Consider the following 22,366-nt stretch of genomic DNA (forward strand, 5'->3'; position numbering starts at 1 on the left):
TTAGAAACTCAAGTAAACTCTAGCATTGGCAGGGTATCCCTTTTTGCAAATTGCTTCTCTGAAACCCTATCACCCATTGGACTGTAAAACGGCGTGTTAGCATACTGTTCACTGATCCAGATAATCTCCACCCAGAGAAGCCACTGGGCTAGCAGCTGGTCAGCTGCGGAAGAGATAGCCTGGCACTCTAGGCTGTGGACGTGGTCCTTGTGTCTGTGTGTCCGAGCCCGCCCTGCCATTTCTACCTCCACCAGCCTCCCCTGGTGTCTGTATATCTGTGTCTCTTAAGATCTTGCCAAAAAATCTTATCTGGAATCAGCACTGTGCCCTTTCCCCGTCTCTCCTGGAACCATTGCCATGATGACTGGCCCTGGGCACTGGTCTGAGGTCAAGTCTTGCATCCCCCACCTATTGGTTACGGTTAGGACGGGGGAGGGGGTAAGCTGATTCTAGATCAACTCCGACCAGGGGATGCTGGTGGAGGTAGAAATCGGAGGACAGGCTCATTGTAATGATACCATTACTCATTCTATTCCATGCGTCACAATGAGCCCATCCTCTGAGTTCATCCTTCATTTCGGCCTCCCCTGACTCGCATCCCGCACTTACTTGTGTGTTCTACCCTTGCCTCGCCATGTCCTCCTATAAGGCTCGAGTGGGTAACTGGAGAGGAGGCCTGTAGGCACTATGGTTCTTATACTGAGGTGACCTGCTAGATCACAACCAGATCCGTACTAAACATGTTGATATCCTCCCCTCCCTCCCTCCCCAGTCATCCGCTCTCTCCCCCCAGCTCTCCCCTTTTTCTCCCCCCCAGCCCTCCCCCCTCTCTTCCACAGCCCTCTACTCTCTCCTTTCTCTCCCCCGCAACCCTCCCCTCGCCCCCCAGTCCTGCCCAGTCCTCCCATCTCTCCCACCAGCCCTCTCCTCTCTCCCCTGTCTCACCCCAGCCCTCCCCTCTCCCCTCAACCCAAGCCAGCCCAGCTGATCAGCCTGGGCCAACACACTTCATGATCCCCCCTCCCCCTTCTCTTTTTTAAAGCTCAGTATACAGTATCGTGGAGCAATTAGGCCAGTCAAGACAAATACTGGGTTTGGCATGCGGTTGGGTTTCACTTACAGCTGGTGAAACTAGTCACCAGAGAGTCAGGGAATGGTAGGTAGGGTTCTATGGGGGTAAAGGCGGGGAGTGGGTGGGCGGTTGGGAGTGGGGGGGGGGGGGTAGTTATTGCAAAAACCTGTAATTAGAGAGGGATATGGCACAGGGGATCATGGGGGATTTGCATTCATTTCCATTAGTTTTCACTTCACAGTGAAATTGAGGAATGGCTGGAAATGTGCGTTGGTGGGGTGCGGTCCGGTTCTTTCTGTTGGGAGTTCAGTTTACATGCTTCCACAAAAACAACCCACCTTTGGCATTACGCTCCACTCAGCATAACCCAGCTCTCCACCTTAACCCATTATGGGAGTCGGGAAAGGTCGGTGGAATGCTGTTGTTCAAGTCAGCCTCTGAATGGTCATTAGTTAGTTAGTCGTTAGTTATGCTGTGAAGTGAGAGTACTCTAGATGAAGCTAGCACTTTTGTTGTCATAGAGAGGACGACCTGTGGATGTGTGTGTGTGTGTGTGTGTGTGTGTGTGTGTGTATCCAAAGTTTACATGTCTGGAGCTAACCTGATGTAAGCCTAGGCAGGGGATGAACCCATATGGAAGTGATCACTCAGGCGCTGGCGCTGGCTGGCATGAAGTCTCTAAGGCGGGGGCGGGGGCGGGGCAGGGGGGCACCAACCCCCCTACACATCACATCACACAACTGTCAGCATGGCCTCTGACGGCCACTGAGACAAGCGCAATTAGAGGGGATGGGGATGGGGGGGATGGGGGGCGGTGGGGGGGGGGGGGGGGGGAAGTGGAGAGGAGAGGAAAGAGGAAAGAGGAAAATCCACTGAAGGGAGAAGAAGAAAATAATATAAATGGGGAGAAGACAAATCTGGGGAAGAGGGGGTGGGGGGCGGGGTGACCAGGCGGAGGAGGAGGAGGAGGAGGAGGAGGAAGAGAAAAGTATCTCAGGTTTGAGAGGGAGGATGAGGAAGTGGAAGCTGCATGTCCTCTCCTGTCCTATCTCTCTCTCTCTGTCTCTCTCTATCTCCCTCTCTCTCTCTGTTTCTCTTTCTCTCTCTCACTCTCTCTCTCTCTCTCTTTCTCTTTCTCTCTCTCTGTTTCTCTTTCTCTTTCTCGCTCTCACTCTCTCTCTCTATCTCTCAGTCTCTCTCTCTTTCTCTTTCTCTCTCTCTGTTTCTCTTTCTCTTTCTCTCTCTCTCTCTTTCTCTCTCTCAGTCTCTCTCTCTCTCCCTCTCTCTCTCTGTTTCACTTTCTCTCTCTCACTCTCTCTCTTTCTCTTTCTCTCTCTCTCTATTTCTCAGTCTCTCTCTCTCTCTCTTTCTCTTTCTCTCTCTCTGTTTCTCTTTCTCTCTCTCACTCTCTCTCTCTCTTTCTCTTTCTCTCTCTCTGTTTCTCTTTCTCTTTCTCTGTCTCACTCTCTCTCTCTCTCTATCTCTCAGTCTCTCTCTCTCTCCCTCTCTCTCTCTGTTTCACTTTCTCTCTCTCACTCTCTCTCTCTCTTTCTCTTTCTCTCTATTTCTCAGTCTCTCTCTCTCTCTCCCTCTCTCTCTTGGTCTCTCTTGGTCTCTCTCTCTCTGTCTCTCTCTCTCTGTCTCTCTCTCCCAGGATGGTGAGGGTCAGCAGCAGGTTGACTGGTAATCAGGTCCGGGGTCTGAATCATCATGGCTGACTGGAAAGAGGGTTTCATACGTTGTCCTTTAGGGCGCCCCCCCCCCCCCCCCCCGCTGCACTGTAATTACTGCTCTCACTATAATCACACGCTCCCATCACAATCAAGACAATATCAGCAGCCGCGCAATCACCACACTAACGCACCAATCATCTGATGGAGGGATGTTGTCATCATGATGTTGTCATGATAAATGACAGGAAGGTTGTAATAATTAATGACCTTAGAGTAGTGCCGTGGTCACGCACGCATCATTGTTGTTTTGATGTATACCGTAGTAAAAAGGTACCCTTAACTGTAACGCTCAAACTATAACAGAACTATTTGGGGGGGTGAAAAGTGTATGTTTTGGATCTTTACTTTATTATTGTCCACCAATAAAGGAGAGAGAGAGAGAGAGAGTGAGAGAGAGAGAGAGAGACAGAGAGAGAGCGAGAGAGACAGAGAGAGAGAGTGAGAGAGAGAGGAGACGGGGACAGGGACAGGGACGGGGACAGACAGAGGGAGACAGAGAGATGGTTGAACACAAGTTTGAAGGAGGGAAACCATAAACATTCAAGTGATTGACGGAGCGAGAGAGGGGACAGTTTAATGGACAGATGAGTGGCCGGGAAAGATGAATAGAGACAGTGAAGGATGGCGATGATGAAGGGAGGAGTGGAGGGAGGTCTGACGTTGATGAATGGCCCTCTCAGTATGTAGCAGTGTGTGGAGAGGTGACTGAAGGCTGCAGCGGCCTGCTGACCTGGAGGGGTCAGGCTATGACAAGGCTCCCAGGGCCTGGAGACGGGGCCACCACCAGGGCCATCGCACTTCTCCTGGGACAGGCCCGGCCACGGGGCATGAGGGGACTCCACTAGAGGAGGCTGGTGGAGGTGGAAATTGGAGGACGGGCTCATTGTATAATGCATCGAATGGAATGAGGAATGGTCATCATCAAACACAGGTTTAATACCATTCCTCATTGTGTCCCCATGCATTACAACAAGCTTGTCCTCCGATTTCCGCCTCCCCAAGCCTCCTCTCGCCTCCTCTCGCCTCCCCTGGCCTCCACACTCCGGAGACAGATCATTGATGGATTTGGCAGATTTGATAGCTTGAATGTTTGTGTGATGTTGGTGAGATCTTTGCTTAATGCTGCTTCAGGTCAAAAGGTATGGGAATTGTTGCTGTTTAGCAATCATCCAGTCATATGAAGGGGTTTTACACAGTCTGTGTTTCTGCCTGTATATTTGTCTCATGTGTTGTGTGTTTCTCTAGAATGAGACCTATCAAAACAAAGTGTACATATTCCTCACAGCAAGACCACCTTAAAACTCATTTCGGATGTTGTCTAGAACCAGATGCTGTGTGTGTGTGTGTGTGTGTGTGTGTGTGTGTGTGTGTGTGTGTGTGTGTGTGTGCTTGTGTGTGTGTGTGTGTGTGTGTATACGTGCATGCATGTGTGTGTGTGTGTGTGTGTGTGTGTGTGTGTGTGCGTGCGTGCGTGCGTGCGTGCGTGCGTGCGTGCGTGTGTGTGACAGAGACAGATGCGTCCCAGCATGCCAGTGTCTGTCAGCCCAGGTCAGACAGATCTCAGACCAGGGTCCTCTACCTGCCAATCAAACCTCAGCCATCTGTCTGCCCCGCCTGGTTAACCAGACACCCACTCTCTACTCTCTACTCTCTCCCCACTCTCCCCACTCTCTCCACTCTCCCCACTCTCTCCACTCTCCCCTCTCTCCACTCTCCCCACTCTCTACTCTCTCCCCACTCTCTCCACTCTCCCCACTCTCTCCACTCTCCCCACTCTCTACTCTCTCCACTCTCCCCACTCTCTACTCTCTCCACTCTCCCCACTCTCTCCACTCTCTCCACTCTACTCTCTCCACTCTCTCCACTCTACTCTCTCCACTCTCTCCACTCTACTCTCTCCACTCTCTCCACTCTACTCTCTCCACTCTCTCCACTCTCTCCACTCTACTCTCTCCACTCTCTCCACTCTCTCCACTCTCCACTCTCCCCACTCTCTACTCTCTCCACTCTCCCCACTCTCCCCACTCTCCCCACTCTCTCCACTCTCTCCACTCTCTCCACTCTCCCCACTCTCTCCACTCTCTCCACTCTCCCCACTCTCCCCACTCTCTCCACTCTCTCCACTCAACCTTACAGGAACAGATCCTGGACAGACAGCCCTCTGGTGACCTTGTCTCTGGCATAATAATGTAGGTTGACCACATTTTCAAACATTTTCAAACATTTTTAAAAGTGTACCGCACATTCACACACGTGCACATGTATGCGCTTCTTATTATTGAATTAATTGTGGTGAAAACTGGAACAATTTGGTAGTGAATGTTGAGAACATTTGACATTTTTGAAACATTTTACAAATATTTGTCAGGACTCAGGACACCCAGCTAGAAACCCACCCTGTCTGGCTGACGAGCTAATACACAGCCCCTCCCGGCCCCTGTGTGTGTATGTGTGTGTGTGTGTGTGTGTGTGTGTGTGTGTGTGGTTGTGTGTGCGGTTGTGTGTGTGTGTGCGGTTGTGTGCGTGTGTGTGTGTGTGAGTGCGTGCGTGTGTGTGTGTGTGTGTGTGCGTGCGTGCGTGTGTGTGTGTGTGTGTGTGTGTGTGTGACGGTAGAAGGGGTACCTTGGACGTCGGGGGGCACATGAATGAAATTGAATCAAGCCTTGGGCCTGCAGCGACTGGCCGTTCCGTCACTCATCCGGCCCACCCCCTGCATCGCTACCTGTCACTCACTATGACAAATGAGCACTTGATTACATCACTGGCCCACTAATGATAGATGTGGGAGCATGGGGTTGGGTGAATGGGGGAGGGGTGGACGTGGTTAAGGGGTACTGAGAGGTCTCTAATGGGGGGAGGGGGGGGGGGAGGGGGGTTCAAGGGGGGACAGGGAGATCCCACCACAACACGCAGCCGTGGAGATGAGAGCTCTGATTTCCACTCAAGAGCATTAGGGGTTTCCTGACAAGAGGAGACAGGAGGGGAAGGGGTGGGGGTCGCTGCGGCCCTAAATTCCTCCACCCTCCTCCCCCCTCTTCCTCGCCTCCCCCCATCCTCTTGTCCTAAACACTCTAGGCTGAGCTGGCGGTGTTTTGACAGCCGCCCTGCTACCAGCTTCATTCGTTACCCCCAGCGCAAACTCATACCATACTGCATGTTCAACACAGCGACTGGAGGCTCTACATGGCTTGAATTCACGTGTCAATACTCTGTTTGGTCACACTCAAACTATATTTGTCTCCCATAAACGCCATGTTCAAAGACCCGAGCTCTGCTCCATGCCTTTGAGCAATATGATGGCTCTACTTGTTGCCTGTCGAAACCGCCAGAGAAATAAGGAAATGTTCAGCACACGCTGCAAGAGGAGAGGAGAACAGCAGGATGCCATTAATGACAATGAGATAAGATTGCAACAGTATGACTGCCGGCAGTCCCTCCCTCCAAGCAGGGATGGTAGATATTATTCCTGTGGGGGAGGGCAATCTCTCTAACTCTATAGTCTTGGGATTTCTCCTCCCTGCCTCCTTCCCTCCCTCCCTCTCTCCCTCCCTCTCTTCCTCCCTGATTCATTCACTCACCCACTCACTCACCCACCCACTCACTCACTCACTCACTCACCCACTCACTCACTCACTGTCTCTTCTCACTCTCACTCTTTCTTTCGACACGTTTTTTCCAACTCATCTGTCCGTCTGTCAGTCTGTCTGACCATCTGTCCAAGCTGCAATGATCTGGGGGGATTTAGTGTGATTGTGTTGCTGTCAAATACAGGTACGTTCACCCTAACCTTGTCCAATCAGTTCCCCTCTGCGTTGAACCCTGTGAGGAGAGAAAGACATAGAAGGGAAGGGGGGAGGGGGGAGGGAAATGTGGTAACCAAATGTTGCTGCCTGCTGTCTGTCTGGACTGCTGCTGCTGCTGCAATCGTTAAGAGGTAACATTACCAACCGTACCAGCAGGGCTGAGGTTAGCAATATGAGCCTTCAGGGGCACAAGAGAACGGGGAGAGGGGTAGATGGGGGGGAGCGAGAGTGGAGATAAGAGTAGAGGAAAGGGGTGAGAGTAGCCCATGGGTTTGGAAAGAGAGGGAGGAAAAACCGAGATGTAGATGAGAGTCGAAAAGAGGGGAGAGGGGTACAGAAGGGGTACAGGAGGGGTAGAGGCAAGATGGGGATAGAGGAGAGAGGTAGAAGCAATGGGAGAGAGGGTTAGGTAAAGCAGACATTACTCTATGTGATCTAGGCTATACGTTTCAAAGGCCAGCTGGGTGTTCACTACCTATCTTCCGCCGTCATTCCCTCCTAAGACCTCTTCATTCCCTTTATCCCCCTGGACAGTTTCTCCACTGTAAAAAAAATAAAAAAATAATGATTCCTCTTTTTTCTAGCATTATGACTGACAATGGCCCCTGGCCCTAGCATAGATTACTTTGTCTTAGTATAGATGATTCACTTACTTATACAAATGTATTTGTTGTAAGTCGCTTTGGATAAACTCTTACAATGCTGTGAAAGACTACCAGAGGAGAGTGCACATACTGAAAAGAAACAAAAGTATAGCACAGAGCCTCCTCTGCCTGTCTCTGTCTGTCTGTCTGTCCGTCTGTCCGTCTGTCCGTCTGTCTGTCTGTCTGTCCGTCTTTCCGTTTGTCTGTCTGTCTGTCTCTGTCTATCTGTCTGTCTCCCACCTCTCAGACTCCTTGACTAGAATTTAACAGCAGGTTATAGAACTTCATACCTCAATGTAAAAAACAGAGCTGGTTGCTTACACCGCATTGGCAGACCTCAACAAGCTCAGTTTCTCACACATTTCTCTCTCTCCTTTTCTCTCTATTTTCCTCGCTCTTGAAAGAATTGTTGGGACTGCTGCATTGAATGTGCTTTCTGTCTCTCTTTGTCTCTCTCTCTCTCTCTCTCTCTCTCTCTCTCTCTCTCTCTCTTTGTGTCTCTCTCTCTCTCCACTCAGCTGTTGTGTCTGGAATCCTGTGATCCCTGGCTTTCTCTATGAGGTGATGTCAATCGCTAGTTTCCTCTAAGCCAAGCAGGCGATTTAGGAGCATCCTCTCCCCTGTAATAGGTCCTATTAGTGAAAATGAGACAGTTGAATCCAGCAGGAAGAATGCTCATCTCCCCTGAGGTTGCATTCTTGCACCGTTGCACTTGTATCAAGTTTTGTTATTATAATGAAATATGAGTATTGGATTGCTCCACCGAGGCTTTTGAACCATCATCGCAAATCATACATCGATTTTGTTACATTTCCACTTGACACATCATTGACGATATTCTTGCTAAGTGTATTTCGTCATCCTGAGGTTTGAATGCTTGCTTGATAAACTCCACCACAACAAAGACATCTGAATCCTCTAAAAGTTGTCATCAATTGCCAAAACCAAACAACAAAGACAGATCACTAGAAGTCCTGGTTTGACTATTCGTCTTATGTATGCGTTGAGTGAAGTCTTGGGCCTGCCGCCCAGTGTTCCAGTGACATAGACTTACTCACTGCAGAAGACCTCAGCTATCTACACTAGCATGACTCATAGCCCGGAACCCAAGAACAGTATACTAGGGAGGCTCCCCTTTGAAGGGTTAAAGTGTGATAGCCTGATTGATGTGTGTGTAGTGGCTGAACACTACCAGATACCAGAGATACCGTCACAGAGGTTACCACACACACACACACACCAACTCCTCTGATAGGGCCCCAGTGAGTGCACCAGGTGGTGAGCAGAGCTGGTACTGAGCTGGAGGACACATCTGGAGACACTAAGCTCCAGTGATGTATAGGAGCTGTCACAACTCAAACTCCGGCCTATCTATTAGCGAAGCGCCACAGATTCATGTGGTGGTGGAAGGGAGTGTGTGTGAGTGTGTGTCTGTCGGTGCGTGTGTGTGTGTGAGTGTGGGTTGGGGAAAGATGGTTGGGTGGTTATGTGAGTTTAGAGGTGAGTGAGTGGGTGGGTGGGTGGGTGTGTGGTGTGTGGATGAGGAACAGTTCAGACGGAGGGGAAAGAGATGAAGTGAGGAGGCATGAAAAGAAAAAAAGAATGGAGACAGTTAGATGGTTTATGGTTAGAGAGAGAGAGAGAGAGAGTGTGTGTGTGTGTGTGTGTGTTTGTGTGTGTGTGTGTGTGTGTGTGTGTGTGTGTGTATGTGTGTATCGTTCCTCTCCATAAACCCCAGCTCTGGGAGAGCTTGTGCACTGCCAGGCTTTGCTCTGCGTGTCTTCTAGGAAATGCTGTGCCACTGTGAAATAACTCTGGGATATTTATCTTTGGCCGTTTTTCCCCCAACCCCAGAAGCACATAAAGCCGCCTGTCATGGTGAGGGACCCTGAACCAAACATGCGGACCCCCATGAGCCCTTCTGACCCCTCCTTCACTGCACTATCGCCCCATAAACCTTGGTTCTCAATGGCCTCTGACCAGCTGCTGTAGTCAGGCCGAATAAACGAGCAGAATATTCATCAACGATGTTGTTATTGCTAACATTTTGCATACGAAATTCTATCCCTTGGAGTGAATGGAGAAGGAAGCCACCATTTCTGTTTTGAAGCTCCCATGTTAACCCTTGTGTGATGTTCACTTTTTGGACAAGGTAAGGTCATGGAGTTTCAGATTGATCAAATGTATTCTTGTACCATTTATCTTTAAGTAAACATTTAAAACGGGTCCGGTTGACCCGAACATCACACAAGGGTTAACAGACAGAGAGAAGTTTGAGTTTGAGAGTCAACAGAAACAAATTCAAAAGATAGAGGCATCAAAGTCTCCTGCAGGACTTACAGCAAGTCAACCCAATCAAGCCAAACTCTTGAGGTCATGCTCATCCTTCACCCAGTGTACCAGAATAGGAGCCTCTTCCCCCCCTAGACAAGCCCTAGCAGTGGTCCCCTAGCTGTGATTCTCCTGGGTTCTCTAAATAAACTCTCCCAGCCCACCATGGTGCTACAGTGCCTGTCAGGATCAGCTACCAGACAGCCTCAGCCAAACTGTGGGTTTACCATGTTGGCATTCAGCAGGCGCCTTTATCCAAAGCGACTTACAACAAATACATTTGACTAAGTAAGTGAATCATCTCTCCACCAGTCATAGCAGGATAATGTAATCTATGCTTGGGCCACAGGCCCAAACCCTAAACATATTTAAAACTAAGCTAAAAACACTCACACTTCTATCTATGTCTTTTTATCCATTAACTGCTCCATAATCCAAGTGCTGTGAATTCACTGTAAATAGGCTAAATGTGTTTGCAAACGTGTCATTTTACACTGCGATCTCACACGCCGTATCGGGCAAGATAGCGGCTGAACACAGATGCAGTACCTGCACTCTCACACGCCGTATCGGGAAGGATAGCGGCTGAACACAGATGTAGTAATAATAAAGCTGAGCTGACGTCTTGAAATATGAATACATGCAGCCACTACCTGTGATAATCTGCAACCTTAATCCTGTATCGTGGTAGGATACTTATACAAGGTGCAGAGGTTTATCTCTCTGAGAGACATAACACTTTTATCTAGATATTTTTATTCATTGTCTATTATCTTCTATTAAATGTTTATCTATTTATTTTCTATCTACTTTTGTCATTTTTATTTTCTTATGATCCTCCTCTTGCTGTATTTTTTTTATTCTGTATGTAAAGCACTTTGAATTGCCCGTTGTATGAAATGTGCTATACAAATAAACTTGCCTCGCCTTGCCTTGCCTTGCCATTGGCAGTTGTAGTGCTAGAAGAAGGAATATTTTTTTATGTATTTATTTATTTTACCCAAGGAAAGGTGTTATTCCTGCCCCAGGCAAACCACATGACTGATAGCATGCATTTAAATATAATCATACTTAGAGGCCCTAATCTAGGGGGACGTGTGGCAATGGGATATGGAGAAGGTGGGAGAAGGTAGCTGTTGCTGAATGTTGATTGGGCCTGTCCATGTGGGGAGGTGTTTATTTGTACAGAGAGGATCGAATCTAGACAATGACCTCAGACAGTTTCATAAACCAAGGGTCTTACTGAGACAAGGCACCTCCGCCTTCACAAAACAGTGATGGACCCTTGAATGTGCCCTTGAACGTGCCCCAGACATGACCAACACCTAGTGGTCCTCCCAGTGGCCTATAGGCTACCTACTGCTCCTGGCTCGTGCGTGTCTGTTGCCGGGGGAGACCAGGGACCCTCACCATCTTCCTCCGAATGTCTGAACCATTCCTCTGCCTGGCCATTCCTCATTGATGTACAGTTTCCTCTGCGTCCAGGCACTGCTTTCTAGGGCCAAAAGGCTTCAATAGAGAGGAAATGGAGGAGCACCGAGAGGTCAAACAACTCCCTTTGTGTCTCGGTCCTGAGGGACAATGACAGTGGGCTGCTGCAGTTCAGAGGCAAAGGAGTGAACGCGTTCAGAACAGAGGGGTTGGCTGTTTTCAGGAGGGACGTCGGGGGGGGAGTGGTGAGCGTGGGTGTTGCCAGAAGCAGCAAGGAGCTGGAGAATGTGAACGAGTGTGAATCATACTGTATATGCAGCCCAAGAGCATCATAAAGTCAAAGTGATTTTCATACAGTATGATTTGCAAAACAACATATCACCATCGCCCTTAGGGGTGTTGCTAAATTAGCACAATGCTACTTTACTTCCCCATTGTTTTTAATGAGTTGACTTCAGACTGAGTTACATATTGTGTTTCATTTCCAACAGAACGGAGACAGACATGGAATCACATTATGTTTATTCTTTCATTAGGACATTTTCTTACTTACTTGAATATACAAGCAGAAAAATAAGATGACCTCCAGAGTATACTCACACACACACACACACACACACACACACACAAACACACACACAAACACACGCAGGCAGACACACAATTTAATAAATTGTGAATAAATCATGCTGTATTTTCCCCATATTTGTTAGCATTTCTCCCATAAACACACATTCACGTATTTATCTATTTATTTTTGCATTCTATGGTCGTCCAGTTTCCAGGGTTGGAAGTTGGCAGATTTTCACTCTCTTTTTGTGTGGTGTTTTGCATTTAAAAAGACCACCCATTGGGCTCGGAGGGGGCAGATTCCCAGAGAGGCGTCTGTTCGGAATATTAATGACTTTCTCCTGGGAAAACTGCCCACAGAATGCACCACTCCTAAGTTAGTCCAAACCCAGGGTCCCTGCTTCCCTGCTTCCGCCCAGATCTCCTCTGGAGAGAGAGGGAGTGTGTCTGCATTAGGCCAAGCCTGAGGTCTGGTCCTCACCCAGGCCCAGCGCGTGCACCCACGCCATTAACTAGCCTAGCATTGAACTCACAAATACAGGAAGTCATCGTAGCTGTAAATACAGACATGGTTACAGGTACATGGTTGCCATATGAAGGTGGATTGAATGCAGTGGAGACTGGTGGAGGTAAGAATCTGTCAGGTCCATTGTAATGCATGGAATGGAATATAGAATGGTATGTGTTTGATATCATTCCCCCTTCCATTCCATGCATTACAATGTACGTCCTCCGATTTCTACCTCCACCAGCCTCACCACAGAGAATAGTTTTTTGCAGCCAAATACAGAATGAGGCTGGAGACCGTGATCCAAATCATGGAGTGACTTGTATAGCAGTATAGCGTTTCCCACTAGGCCTCACAGTGTCTCCCAGATGTAACTGAACCCATCCAGCACCAATAAGGAACAGTACCATGGGATCTTTAGTGACCGCTAAGACTCATGACCTTGATTCTCATAGTATCATAGATATGATCTCATCCCACAGACCCAGCAAAGCTTAAACATGCTCAGCCAGAGATCCCACAGTTAAATTAAAGCTGGTGTGGTCTATCACTGTCATCCGTATCATGCCTATAGGGCAGGGGAGGCTGGTGGAGTTAGCCTATCGGAAGACAGGCTCATTGTAATGAACGGAACGGAATAAGGAATGGTATCAACCAAGTGTTAAACATGTGTTTGATACCATTCCTCATTCCGTTCTATGCATTACAGTAAGCCCGTCCTCTGATGTCTACGCCCACCAGCCTCCCCTGCTATAGGGTATCATATGTTAATCAGTAGTGCAGCTTTAGTTAGTCCCATTCCTCTGTGCAACTGACGTAAGACAGACTGCCCATGTGATTAGTTCCCCTCTTAGGGGTAGGGTTCCAGTTTAGTCACTCGTGATCATGTCTCCTGGAAGTGTCTCTTAATGCCAATGCCAGCCGACAACCAAATCAATTAAACAGCTATCTGGGCTACGTTCGTACAATGCTATCACAATGTTACTACGATATTGTTGCATACTGTATTGATGCTGCTGGTTGGCATTGTTGTAAGGGTGACAATACACTGTCTGGACTGCATCTCCTGTCTTTGTTTTGATAGGTCCTAGTCTCTACTCTGATTGGTCGGAATTGCGCCATAGGCTTCCATACAGAGGTCGCTGCTGCTTGTATTAGTGTAGTACAGTGGTTCTCAACCCTCTCCTCGGGGACCCCCAGCCGCTCCACATGTTTGATCTGTTCCACCACCAGCTCACCTGATTCAACTGATCAAGTACAAACCATAATTGCTTTATACTTGATCAGTTGAATCAGGTGTGCTGGTGGTGGAACAGATCAAATATGTGGAGCGGCTGGGGGTCCCAGAGGAGAGGGTTGAGAACCTCTGGTGTAGTAGGTCATTCGATACATTTGATAATAGTGATGGCAGTGATGATGATAATTGTACGGTCTGGAGACGAGAGCGAGGGCGAGACCGTTTTTGGTGTGCTGGTCGTTCTTTTCTGTGTGTGTGTGTGTGCTGCTGCTGACCGTACAAAAACCGCGCCCATCATGTGACTTGGCGCGTGAAAAGCGCTGGCGAGGAAAACATCCATGTGAAACATGTCATCTGTCCTCTCTTAAGTGCTACCATTTCCCCATTATAAGAGCCACAATACTGATGGCTTTTTCAGATGGGTGCTGCTGCTTTCAACTAAAGACTGAATCTTGCTCTCTCGCTCTCACTCTCTCTCTCTCTCTCTCTCTCTCTCTCTCTCTCTCTCTCTCTCTCTCTCTCTCTCTCTCTCTCTCTCTCTCTCTCTCTCTCTCTCTCTCTCTCTCTCTCTCTCTCTCTCTCTCTCTCTCTCTCTCTCTCTCTCTCTCTCTCTCTCTCTCTCTCTCTCTCTCTCTCTCTCTCTCTCTCTCTCTCTCTCTCTCTCTCTCTCTCTCTCTCTCTCTCTCTCTCTCTCTCTCTCTCTCTCTCTCTCTCCCTATTGCTCATTTTCTTTCTTCTCCTCCTCCTCCCACTCGTTCCTTCCTGTCTGGGAATCGATTCCAAGTGTTAACCTAGTCCCATATAAGCACCAGGTATCCTCCTCCCACCATGACCCTAACCCTAACCAATGAGCTACCTGTATGACAAGTACAGCCTCTGAGGAATGGATATGGGTAACATTACCTGTGAGTGGAACCGGAATACTTCTGCAAATGGTTGCATAGTGGTGGCACGGGTAGTTGTGTGGTGTTGCTTTCTCACACACCTGGATGAATGGCTCAATTATACCGTGTGTCCACAAGCAAACAGTCCCTCTCAGTTCTCTCTCCAACAGGGACTTTCATATTTGCATGATGTTTGCAAAGTGACAACAAAACAAAGTTTCCATCGGCTAATATCTCGTATAAAGATGCAAATGATTTGACCTATGACGAGTGACGGATGCCAAAAAAGTGTGTGCGTCAATACTGCTGCTGCTGCTGCTGCTCTGATGATGATGATGATGATGATGATAATAATTATGATAACTGTGATGATGATATTGTAATATATATCTCCCTTCAGAGCATGAGTCAGAGACTGTGGGGTCCACTTAACAACAATAGCTTCCAAAAACCTGTTTTTAAAATGTGTGAAAGTACAGACTAGGAAAATGGCACTATGCTACTACAGGGCTAGTCAATATTTCCTCTCTCTGACCTTTCAAAGATGGCTGATACTGGATGATACTGACGATCATTTACTGATTTGCTGTTAGGGAAGCAAAGTCCCCCGCATTAAAATTGAAATCAGTTCTTGTTTTTTCCCCCCACTGTTTTCGTATTTTCTGCGAAGCAGCCTCCCCCACCAAAGCTCCAGAGCCTTACAACATTCAGACTGGGGGGACCCCCCGCTGCTCCAGCTGACAGAAGAGACAGAAGAGAAAATAAAAGAGAAAAACAAGGCTTCTGAGAACCTCTTTTCTGGCTCTCTCCCGTTAACCCTTTCTGTCTCTCCTTTCTCCGTGTTCAATAAAATAAATATGTATATGTCATAACAACGTATGATCAATGTTTTGGTGTTACGAATTCCAGCTTTAGCTACCATGTTGTAAAATTACTTTGGATTCCTTGTGGTTTCACACCGTTTTAGATGATTACAATGTCATTGTTTATGATCATGTTGTGTGGAATAAGATCAGAAATCTGTTTGTGTTGTTTCTAGAGTATTTTCTCTTTTATTGCAAATACAATACAAAATATAAGCTTCTTTTAAGACAGTACAGTAACAAGTTAAGCGAGCTGAAGAAAACAATAATTTGTTCAGATACATCAAAAACATCTGCAAGGGGATATGTGGCATGACATAGAAAAACGGTTCCTTAGAGTAGACAGGGATGCTGGTGTACCTCTAACAACACAAACATATTAGCCACAACGTAACACAGAAGAATTGTAAAACTTTATATTTATGAAAACAATTTTTCCAGTTCTTTCAGCCATAGTTTAGAATAAAAACTCAAGAAATTCACAATTAACAATAATCCATACACAACTAGATAGCAAAAAAAGGACAAATAAACATTTAAAATAGAAACATTTACATAATGATAAATAAACAATACAATTACAGTTTGTACCATTTTTAAGTAGCCTACCCCCTCGGCTAAAATAACGGTTTATATGACATTTAATATCCACGGTAGCTTCTCAATGACAAATTAATTAGTTGTATAAAGTATCAAGGAATAAAATGCAAAATAATTACTTTGAAATAAAATTAAAGCTAATAAATAAATTAAAGGGTTAAGACATGGTGAAGAGGGGCTGGGGCAGGGGGGATCAGGGGAGGCTGGTGAAGGGGGGTTGTAAAATGACACTGGCATGGTGGGGTACTGCTGGGGACACCCAGAGGTCAGAGGTGACTTCCTGTGGCTGTCAAACACATGCTGTCAGACGGTAAGTATAATCTCAGCTGTGGTTTCTCTTCTGTGTGCTGAGCACTCACGACAACACACACACCACTGTGATATGTTCTATAGGCACGGATGGTGCAGAAGGCAGGAGTCTACCATGCAGAACAACACGATGTCAAAAATGTACTTATTTTCTTTCACACATCCCTCTTCCATCTGAGAAGTAGTTATTGTCATGAGACAATTTGATGGAATAACCCCAAAACTGCACAAATACAAATATGATTTGTTTTAAATTACACTTTGTGGAATGGCACAAGAACATAAGCGCAATGCACTACAGAAAGGCAAGAGCAAATACCACTGACGGAGATAGAAATTGACCGCCTGTACAAAATTCCACCAGTGAATCGAGGCCATTGACAACTGCACTACTGTGAGTGGTTTACTGCTGAACTGGTAAAAATAAAGCTTTTTATCTACAAATATGTGTAAACCCCCCCCAGAATAATAAACTGCCAGAGTAGAAAAAGGTAAGAAAACATACACAGTACCGACTAAAATATTAACAATCAATAAGTCCTCACAGAGGATTGTACAATGTTTCATCTGTTCTTGCTAAAAATATATATTTAATCATAACACAATTAAAAAAGGCACGGTGTGAGCCAATCTGGTCTAGGTTCAGTTCTCTCAAGTCCAGCTCTCCTTTTGTTTCTTCTTCTTCTTTTCCTCTGTGGTGAATTCAAGTGTCTGTTTTCAGGGAGCCGATTGGTGGAACATGGAATGACAAAGTCTCCCTCAGGAAGATGGCTGTGTGTGTGTGTGTGTGTGTGTGTGTGTATGTGTGTGTGTGTGTTTTGTGTGTGTCCCTCAGGGCCGGGAGAGCTGTGTGTATACTGGCTGCTGCTCCCAGTTCTGGGGACTGTGGTTGGTGGGGGGGATAGAGGGCACCCCTGTTGTGTCGGCGATGGGCGTGTACATGGGCCTCTGGTTGGGGCTCATGTAGCCGAAGGTGGAGTAGAGCCCAGAGCCCTGACCTGCCGCATGGCTATAGTAGGAGTTGGCGCCGCCCTGGTGGTCTGAATAGTCATACTGGGTGCGGGTGATGGAGGGGTAAGAGGAGGCGCTGTAGTGCTGCAGGTTGAAAGAGCCGTAGGTGACGTGCTGCGGGGAGCCCTGCTGTTCGCTGTAGTGGCTGGGACTCAGCTGTTCTGTCTTAATGTGCGTGGTCCTCTGCTGGCCCTGACCCTGACCCTGCTCCCCACCACTACCCAGTGTGGTCAAGGAGTGCCCTTGCTGTTGACTCTGGCTCTGGCCCTCGGCCATCCACCCCCCAGCGCCCCCTGTTGCCTGGCTGACTGGAGTTCTGCTGATGCCATAGCTGGCCGTGTAGGAGACCTGTCCGCCAGCTCCGGGTACCCCCGGGTGACCGTTGGGGGGCAGGTACTGGTCAAATTCGTTGACATCGAAGGTCTCGATGTGGGAGATGACGTCGCTGCTCAGCTCGCCGATGTCCACGTCCCGGAAGTCAATGTTAAGCTGGCGGCCTGTGCCCTCCGGTATCGGACGGCCCTCGCGCTTCAGGTCCACCTTTACTGACTGGACATCGGTTTTAGGGGTGGTGGGAGGGGTGGGGGGCCCTTGGGACTGACCTGAGGGAGAGAGAAAGGCAGAGAGGAGAGACAGTTAGATACAGAATACATGTACGACTATAAATATGCCATAGTCAAGAATAGTACTGTAGATCATTGTGATCATTGTGATCTAGTCACATACCACCTTTAAAAGCATTCCAACATAATGGAATTATGTACAATTATTACTGATTGTAAAAATAAGTGAGACCTAAATGATGACTCTTTAGGTCTATGCAAATTAAATTGGACAGACATTCATTTTCACAGGGGTGTTTTCATTATGGTAAACGGCCTGACATAAATATTCAATAATACAGTGAAGGTGCACAGTTAAATGTTAAAAGTTAAATCATGGCCACATTTACGAAAGAGACTAAACCAATGCACTGTGATCATGATAGGGCATTCTCTCCGTTTACCTGAGTGCTCGCCAGGAGAATGCACCTCTCCAATACTGGAAGCAGGAGAGTCCGCCTGCTGGAGAGCTTTGAAGATTGCGGTTGGAGATATGTGCGTTTGCTCGCTGCCATCCTCGGCGTCGCTCTGCCCGTTCTTCACAGACTTCCTCCGCCGGGGCTGGTACTTGTAATCGGGATGGTCTTTCTTGTGCTGTACCCTCAAGCGCTCGGCCTCCTCTACGAACGGGCGCTTCTCTCCATCATTGAGTAGTCTGTGCGTAAAAGGTGCGTAAAATACATGGTGTGAATAAAATACTCAATAAACAACCATAAAACATCTCATTTCATTGGCATGTCTATTCACTAGGCTAAACAATAATGAGAAACACGTGTTTATTCTAAAAGGGAAAAGTGCTTTCAGATCATTGCATCAAATTCTCACTTTACAGCTGAATACACTCGTCTCAGTAATAAGCCATACGCGCTTCTTTTCTCGCCACTTGAAATCAATGCTGCATATTGACTAACGAGAGAGACTCACCTCCATAGTTTCCCCAGAGTTTTGCTCAGCTCCGCGTTGTGAAGGTGCGGGTACTGATCCGCCAGCTTCCTCCGCGCGGCTTGTGCCCAGACCATAAACGCGTTCATGGGTCTCTTGACGTGGGGCTTGTTTTTATTAGATCCGTTCACTCGCACCGGCATGGGCACCAGGGTCCAGTCGTAGCCCTTCAGCACCTGGGACACCGCGTCGCGGATGCAAATGGGGAACTTGTCTTCCTCGTCCTTCTTGAACTCGACGATGATGGGACCGTCCGGACCGATCACCAAGCCATTCTCCGACGGCCGGGTGTTCTCCGTGTCGGACCCGGACCCGGACGGGCACGGAGATCCCGCAGAATCCTCAGACATACTCGGGCTCGGGACATCGGAGAGACATTTGTCTTGTTCGTCTGTCATTTTTAAGTAGGGGTCGAGTAGATTCATACGAAAAAATTGTGTTGAACAATTACGCGTGAAAAAATTGATTGGTTTAATAAACCCCTGGAGATATTTTGTGCGGTAGGAAAATGTTCACCAATGTCTTTCAAGTCACCAAAAGTTTGCAAAAAAATAAATAACAGTAGACTGTCTTTGCTCCTGCAAAGTGGCCGTCAACTGCGTAAAGCCGTTTGAAGAGAGAATATCTTTACTCATAGGCCTATAGATGCCTCTCTGAAATTATGTATAATAACCTCGATTCGTTTGCAGGAGTTTTTCCAAACTTGACAAACAGCTGTTGCTTCGATGTCACTTTTCAGGTAAAAAGGGAAAGTGTTCCGTTGAATCTCCAAATAGTATCTCCAGAACGTGTGCGTGCTTTGAACTAAAACTCTCCGGGAGCAGACTTTATAAAGTGAGTTACTATGCCGCTGCAGAAAACCCGAATATGATTGGTCGACAGAGCATGACGAAGTGTAGGAATTTGATCCATGCTACCCCCCCCCCCACACACACACATACACACACACCCCTACACACACACCCCTACACACACATACACACACACACACACACACACACACACACACACACGCACACGCACACACACACACACACACACACACACACACACACACACACACACACACACACACACACACACACACACACACACACACACACACACGCTCCACAACGCTTTACAATTTAGTGTTCTGTGTTCTGTATTTATAAGACGTTAGCTAATAACGTAGGCCTACAAGAATGGCTGTAATTTCGTTGGATGATAGATTTTACTTCACAAAATAGCCTACTTAATCAATTGAATATTGTTAGAATAATGCAAATGGATATATCTCTCATATAGCCTTACTATATGTTATTATGTCTCTGTGTTAACACTTTTTATATTGAACGTCACTGTAAAATAATGGTTATAGTCTCAATATTTAGCAAACCACGGACAACAAGGAGAGAGACATAATTATACCTCGCTCACACATATCTGTGCCATTAACAGTTTTGTCATGTTTCAAATTCAATTGTCATTACACTGGTTTAAGGAAGAGGATGGTGGGCAAATTATGTTTCCAAACACTATGGCGTATCTGTACCGATAGGGGGAGACAGCAGCCCATGAACTTACACTGCGAGGGGGCCGTTTCTAAGGGCCACATGTGGAGGAGAGTGAACAGCCTGGCTGCCTGGTCTGTAGCTGGAGGCCAGTTATTGCAACTGCGTCAGGGTACCGGTCAATTTATTTACTTGTTTCTCGCAACGCTATCGATGACTACACTACCTTGCCTACTTCACTCCTCTCGTAACTTTCCACTTTTTTAAGATAAGAACTACTTTTTTTTGTTGAAATTCTACTTTTCACCTTTTCACTCAAGATTTAAAAAAACATATGTCCTGCTTTAAATACCTAATCAAAACGCGTATTTCTCCATTAGCAGTGCAGATGGTGCATCTCAACGTTGCTGCTTGTCCATCTGTCCTCTCCCGGCATTATTGACCTCCACACAAGTGTGCTCGTTGGCGATGCTGTTGCCGTTCACAGTCCCCTGCAACTGCACTTCCGTGATTGTTTATTTGTCTTTATATACGTAGTTGTGGAAATGTAACATTGTGTGTAGGGCCTATATGGGCAACATGTGTTTGCCTGGGCTACCTGAAGTTGTATAGTATGTAATAGTTTACAGATGTCTCTCTCAGGTAATTTATTCTCTCTCTCTCTCTTTCTCTCTCTCTCTCTCTCTCTCTCTCCCTCTCCCCCTCTCTCTCGTCCCCCCCCCCCCTCTCGCTCTCTCTCGTCCCCCCCCTCTCGCTCTCTCTCGCCCCCCCCCTCTCTCGCTCTCTCTCGCTCCAGTGAAAGGGGTGTTTCTGGATGTTGTAAAATGTTTGTTTGCGTTATGTCAGCCTGCCGTAACACTGAATCAGTCAGTAATCCTATCTGCTTCTCAGTGCAATTAGAGCTCTGGTGCCAAATACTGAAACTCATCTATGCGCCTGTCCATGCCTGCCAGTGTTTATTTACATGGGGCTTGTTTATTTAAGATATTCACTTTTGAACATAAACAGAACAGAGCATTTTAAATGTATGTTAATAGTTCATAAGCTCTCTCTGTGGTTGAGCTCGCAGCACGCACTATTAGGCCGGGGCCCTAAAACACGCCGTTGTTTGTTTGTAGAACGATGAGGCATCACTGAATGCTTTTGCACAGGACTACTCTTTCATACCATGGGCCTATTGCCTGATAATGACGGTGGTCACGGTGATGAAGATGGTTTACCATGTTCATGTTTTTAATGTATATTAACTCGTAGGAAAAAAGAAAGAGAAAACAAGTAGAGAGATAGATATATTCAGTGACTTCTACGATGAGTGACCTCTCTCCTCTCTGTATGTGCCTGTAGTTGCAACCACCTGCTCAGCAGCACTGAGATGAACACACACCTACCTGAGGTACAGGTAAGCAGTACACCAGGTGGGCAGGGCCACTATCTCTCCTAGTGACTACAGAGACGCTACCGTGGACCCAACACCCACGCTGCATCCTGTCAAAATTGGCATATGAACATATGAATATGAATAATGATATCGTTCTGAAAAAGAGGAGCAATGTGTTATGTTTTTTTTTATGTAATACAATGGTGCAAAAAAATAAAAAAATCCCTCAAGAGATAATAAAACCATTAATCTTATCTTATTCTCCCAGCTCCTAAGCATATGGACGGTCCATTATAAAGCAGTGTTACTGAGCCTGGGGAAGCTGGAGCAGTCAGAGACAGGTAAGCAGCTGAGACTGAGAGGCCTTGGGAAACTTCTCATCTTGACTTCGAGTCGCGGCGTCAAAATCCAGCGCAAACATTGGGAGTCAATTGCTAAATCGTGTCCGCCTCGCCTCAGACTCTCACCGGACTGTTTGAGGGGATCTCTCTCCCCTCTGCCAAGCATTCTATGGAGGGTGTGGGTTAGGACGTCCTGGGACTCATTCGATGTCAATATCAGAGTTGTGTGCAACTGAGTCTAAAGCCTACAACAGTGTATATTTATAGTATAACTATAATTAAGTATTGGACTTTTATTTATGTGCATGGGGAGGCTGGTGGAGGTAGAAATCTGATGACGGGCTCATCATTGTAATGCATGGAATGGAATGAGGAATGGAATGCAAACTCCATGCATTATAATGAGCCCCGTCCTTCTTACTCCACCAGCCTACCCTGGTATGATCGATCAAATATGTATTTGCTTGTTTACTTTGAGTGAGAGCGTGATCACTCTAAGTGAAAGTCGAGGACCCGCGCATTGACCTGCTATGATGTCACCAATGCAGATGTATGATGGACTTCTCTAGGTGTGTCGAGAGTTCTGGATGTGATATCCATCCATCATATGGTGT

General features: G+C 47.0%; 1 protein-coding gene across 1 annotated transcript; it reads right to left on the reverse strand.

The window, feature by feature from the left end:
* Window positions 1-16,816: 16,816 nt before the first annotated feature.
* Window positions 16,817-18,965, reverse strand: sox9a (SRY-box transcription factor 9a; the record flags this gene model as incomplete). The annotated part of the gene is made up of 3 exons (XM_080542170.1): window positions 16,817-17,598; window positions 18,003-18,253; window positions 18,523-18,965. The coding sequence occupies 3 exons, from the start codon at window positions 18,963-18,965 to the stop codon at window positions 16,817-16,819; spliced, it is 1,476 nt and encodes a 491-aa protein (XP_080398296.1).
* Between the last annotated feature and the right edge of the window lie 3,401 nt (window positions 18,966-22,366).

This window comes from Nansenia antarctica, assembly GCF_963989245.1.
Source record: "Nansenia antarctica genome assembly, chromosome: 11".
Lineage (NCBI taxonomy): Eukaryota > Metazoa > Chordata > Actinopteri > Argentiniformes > Microstomatidae > Nansenia > Nansenia antarctica.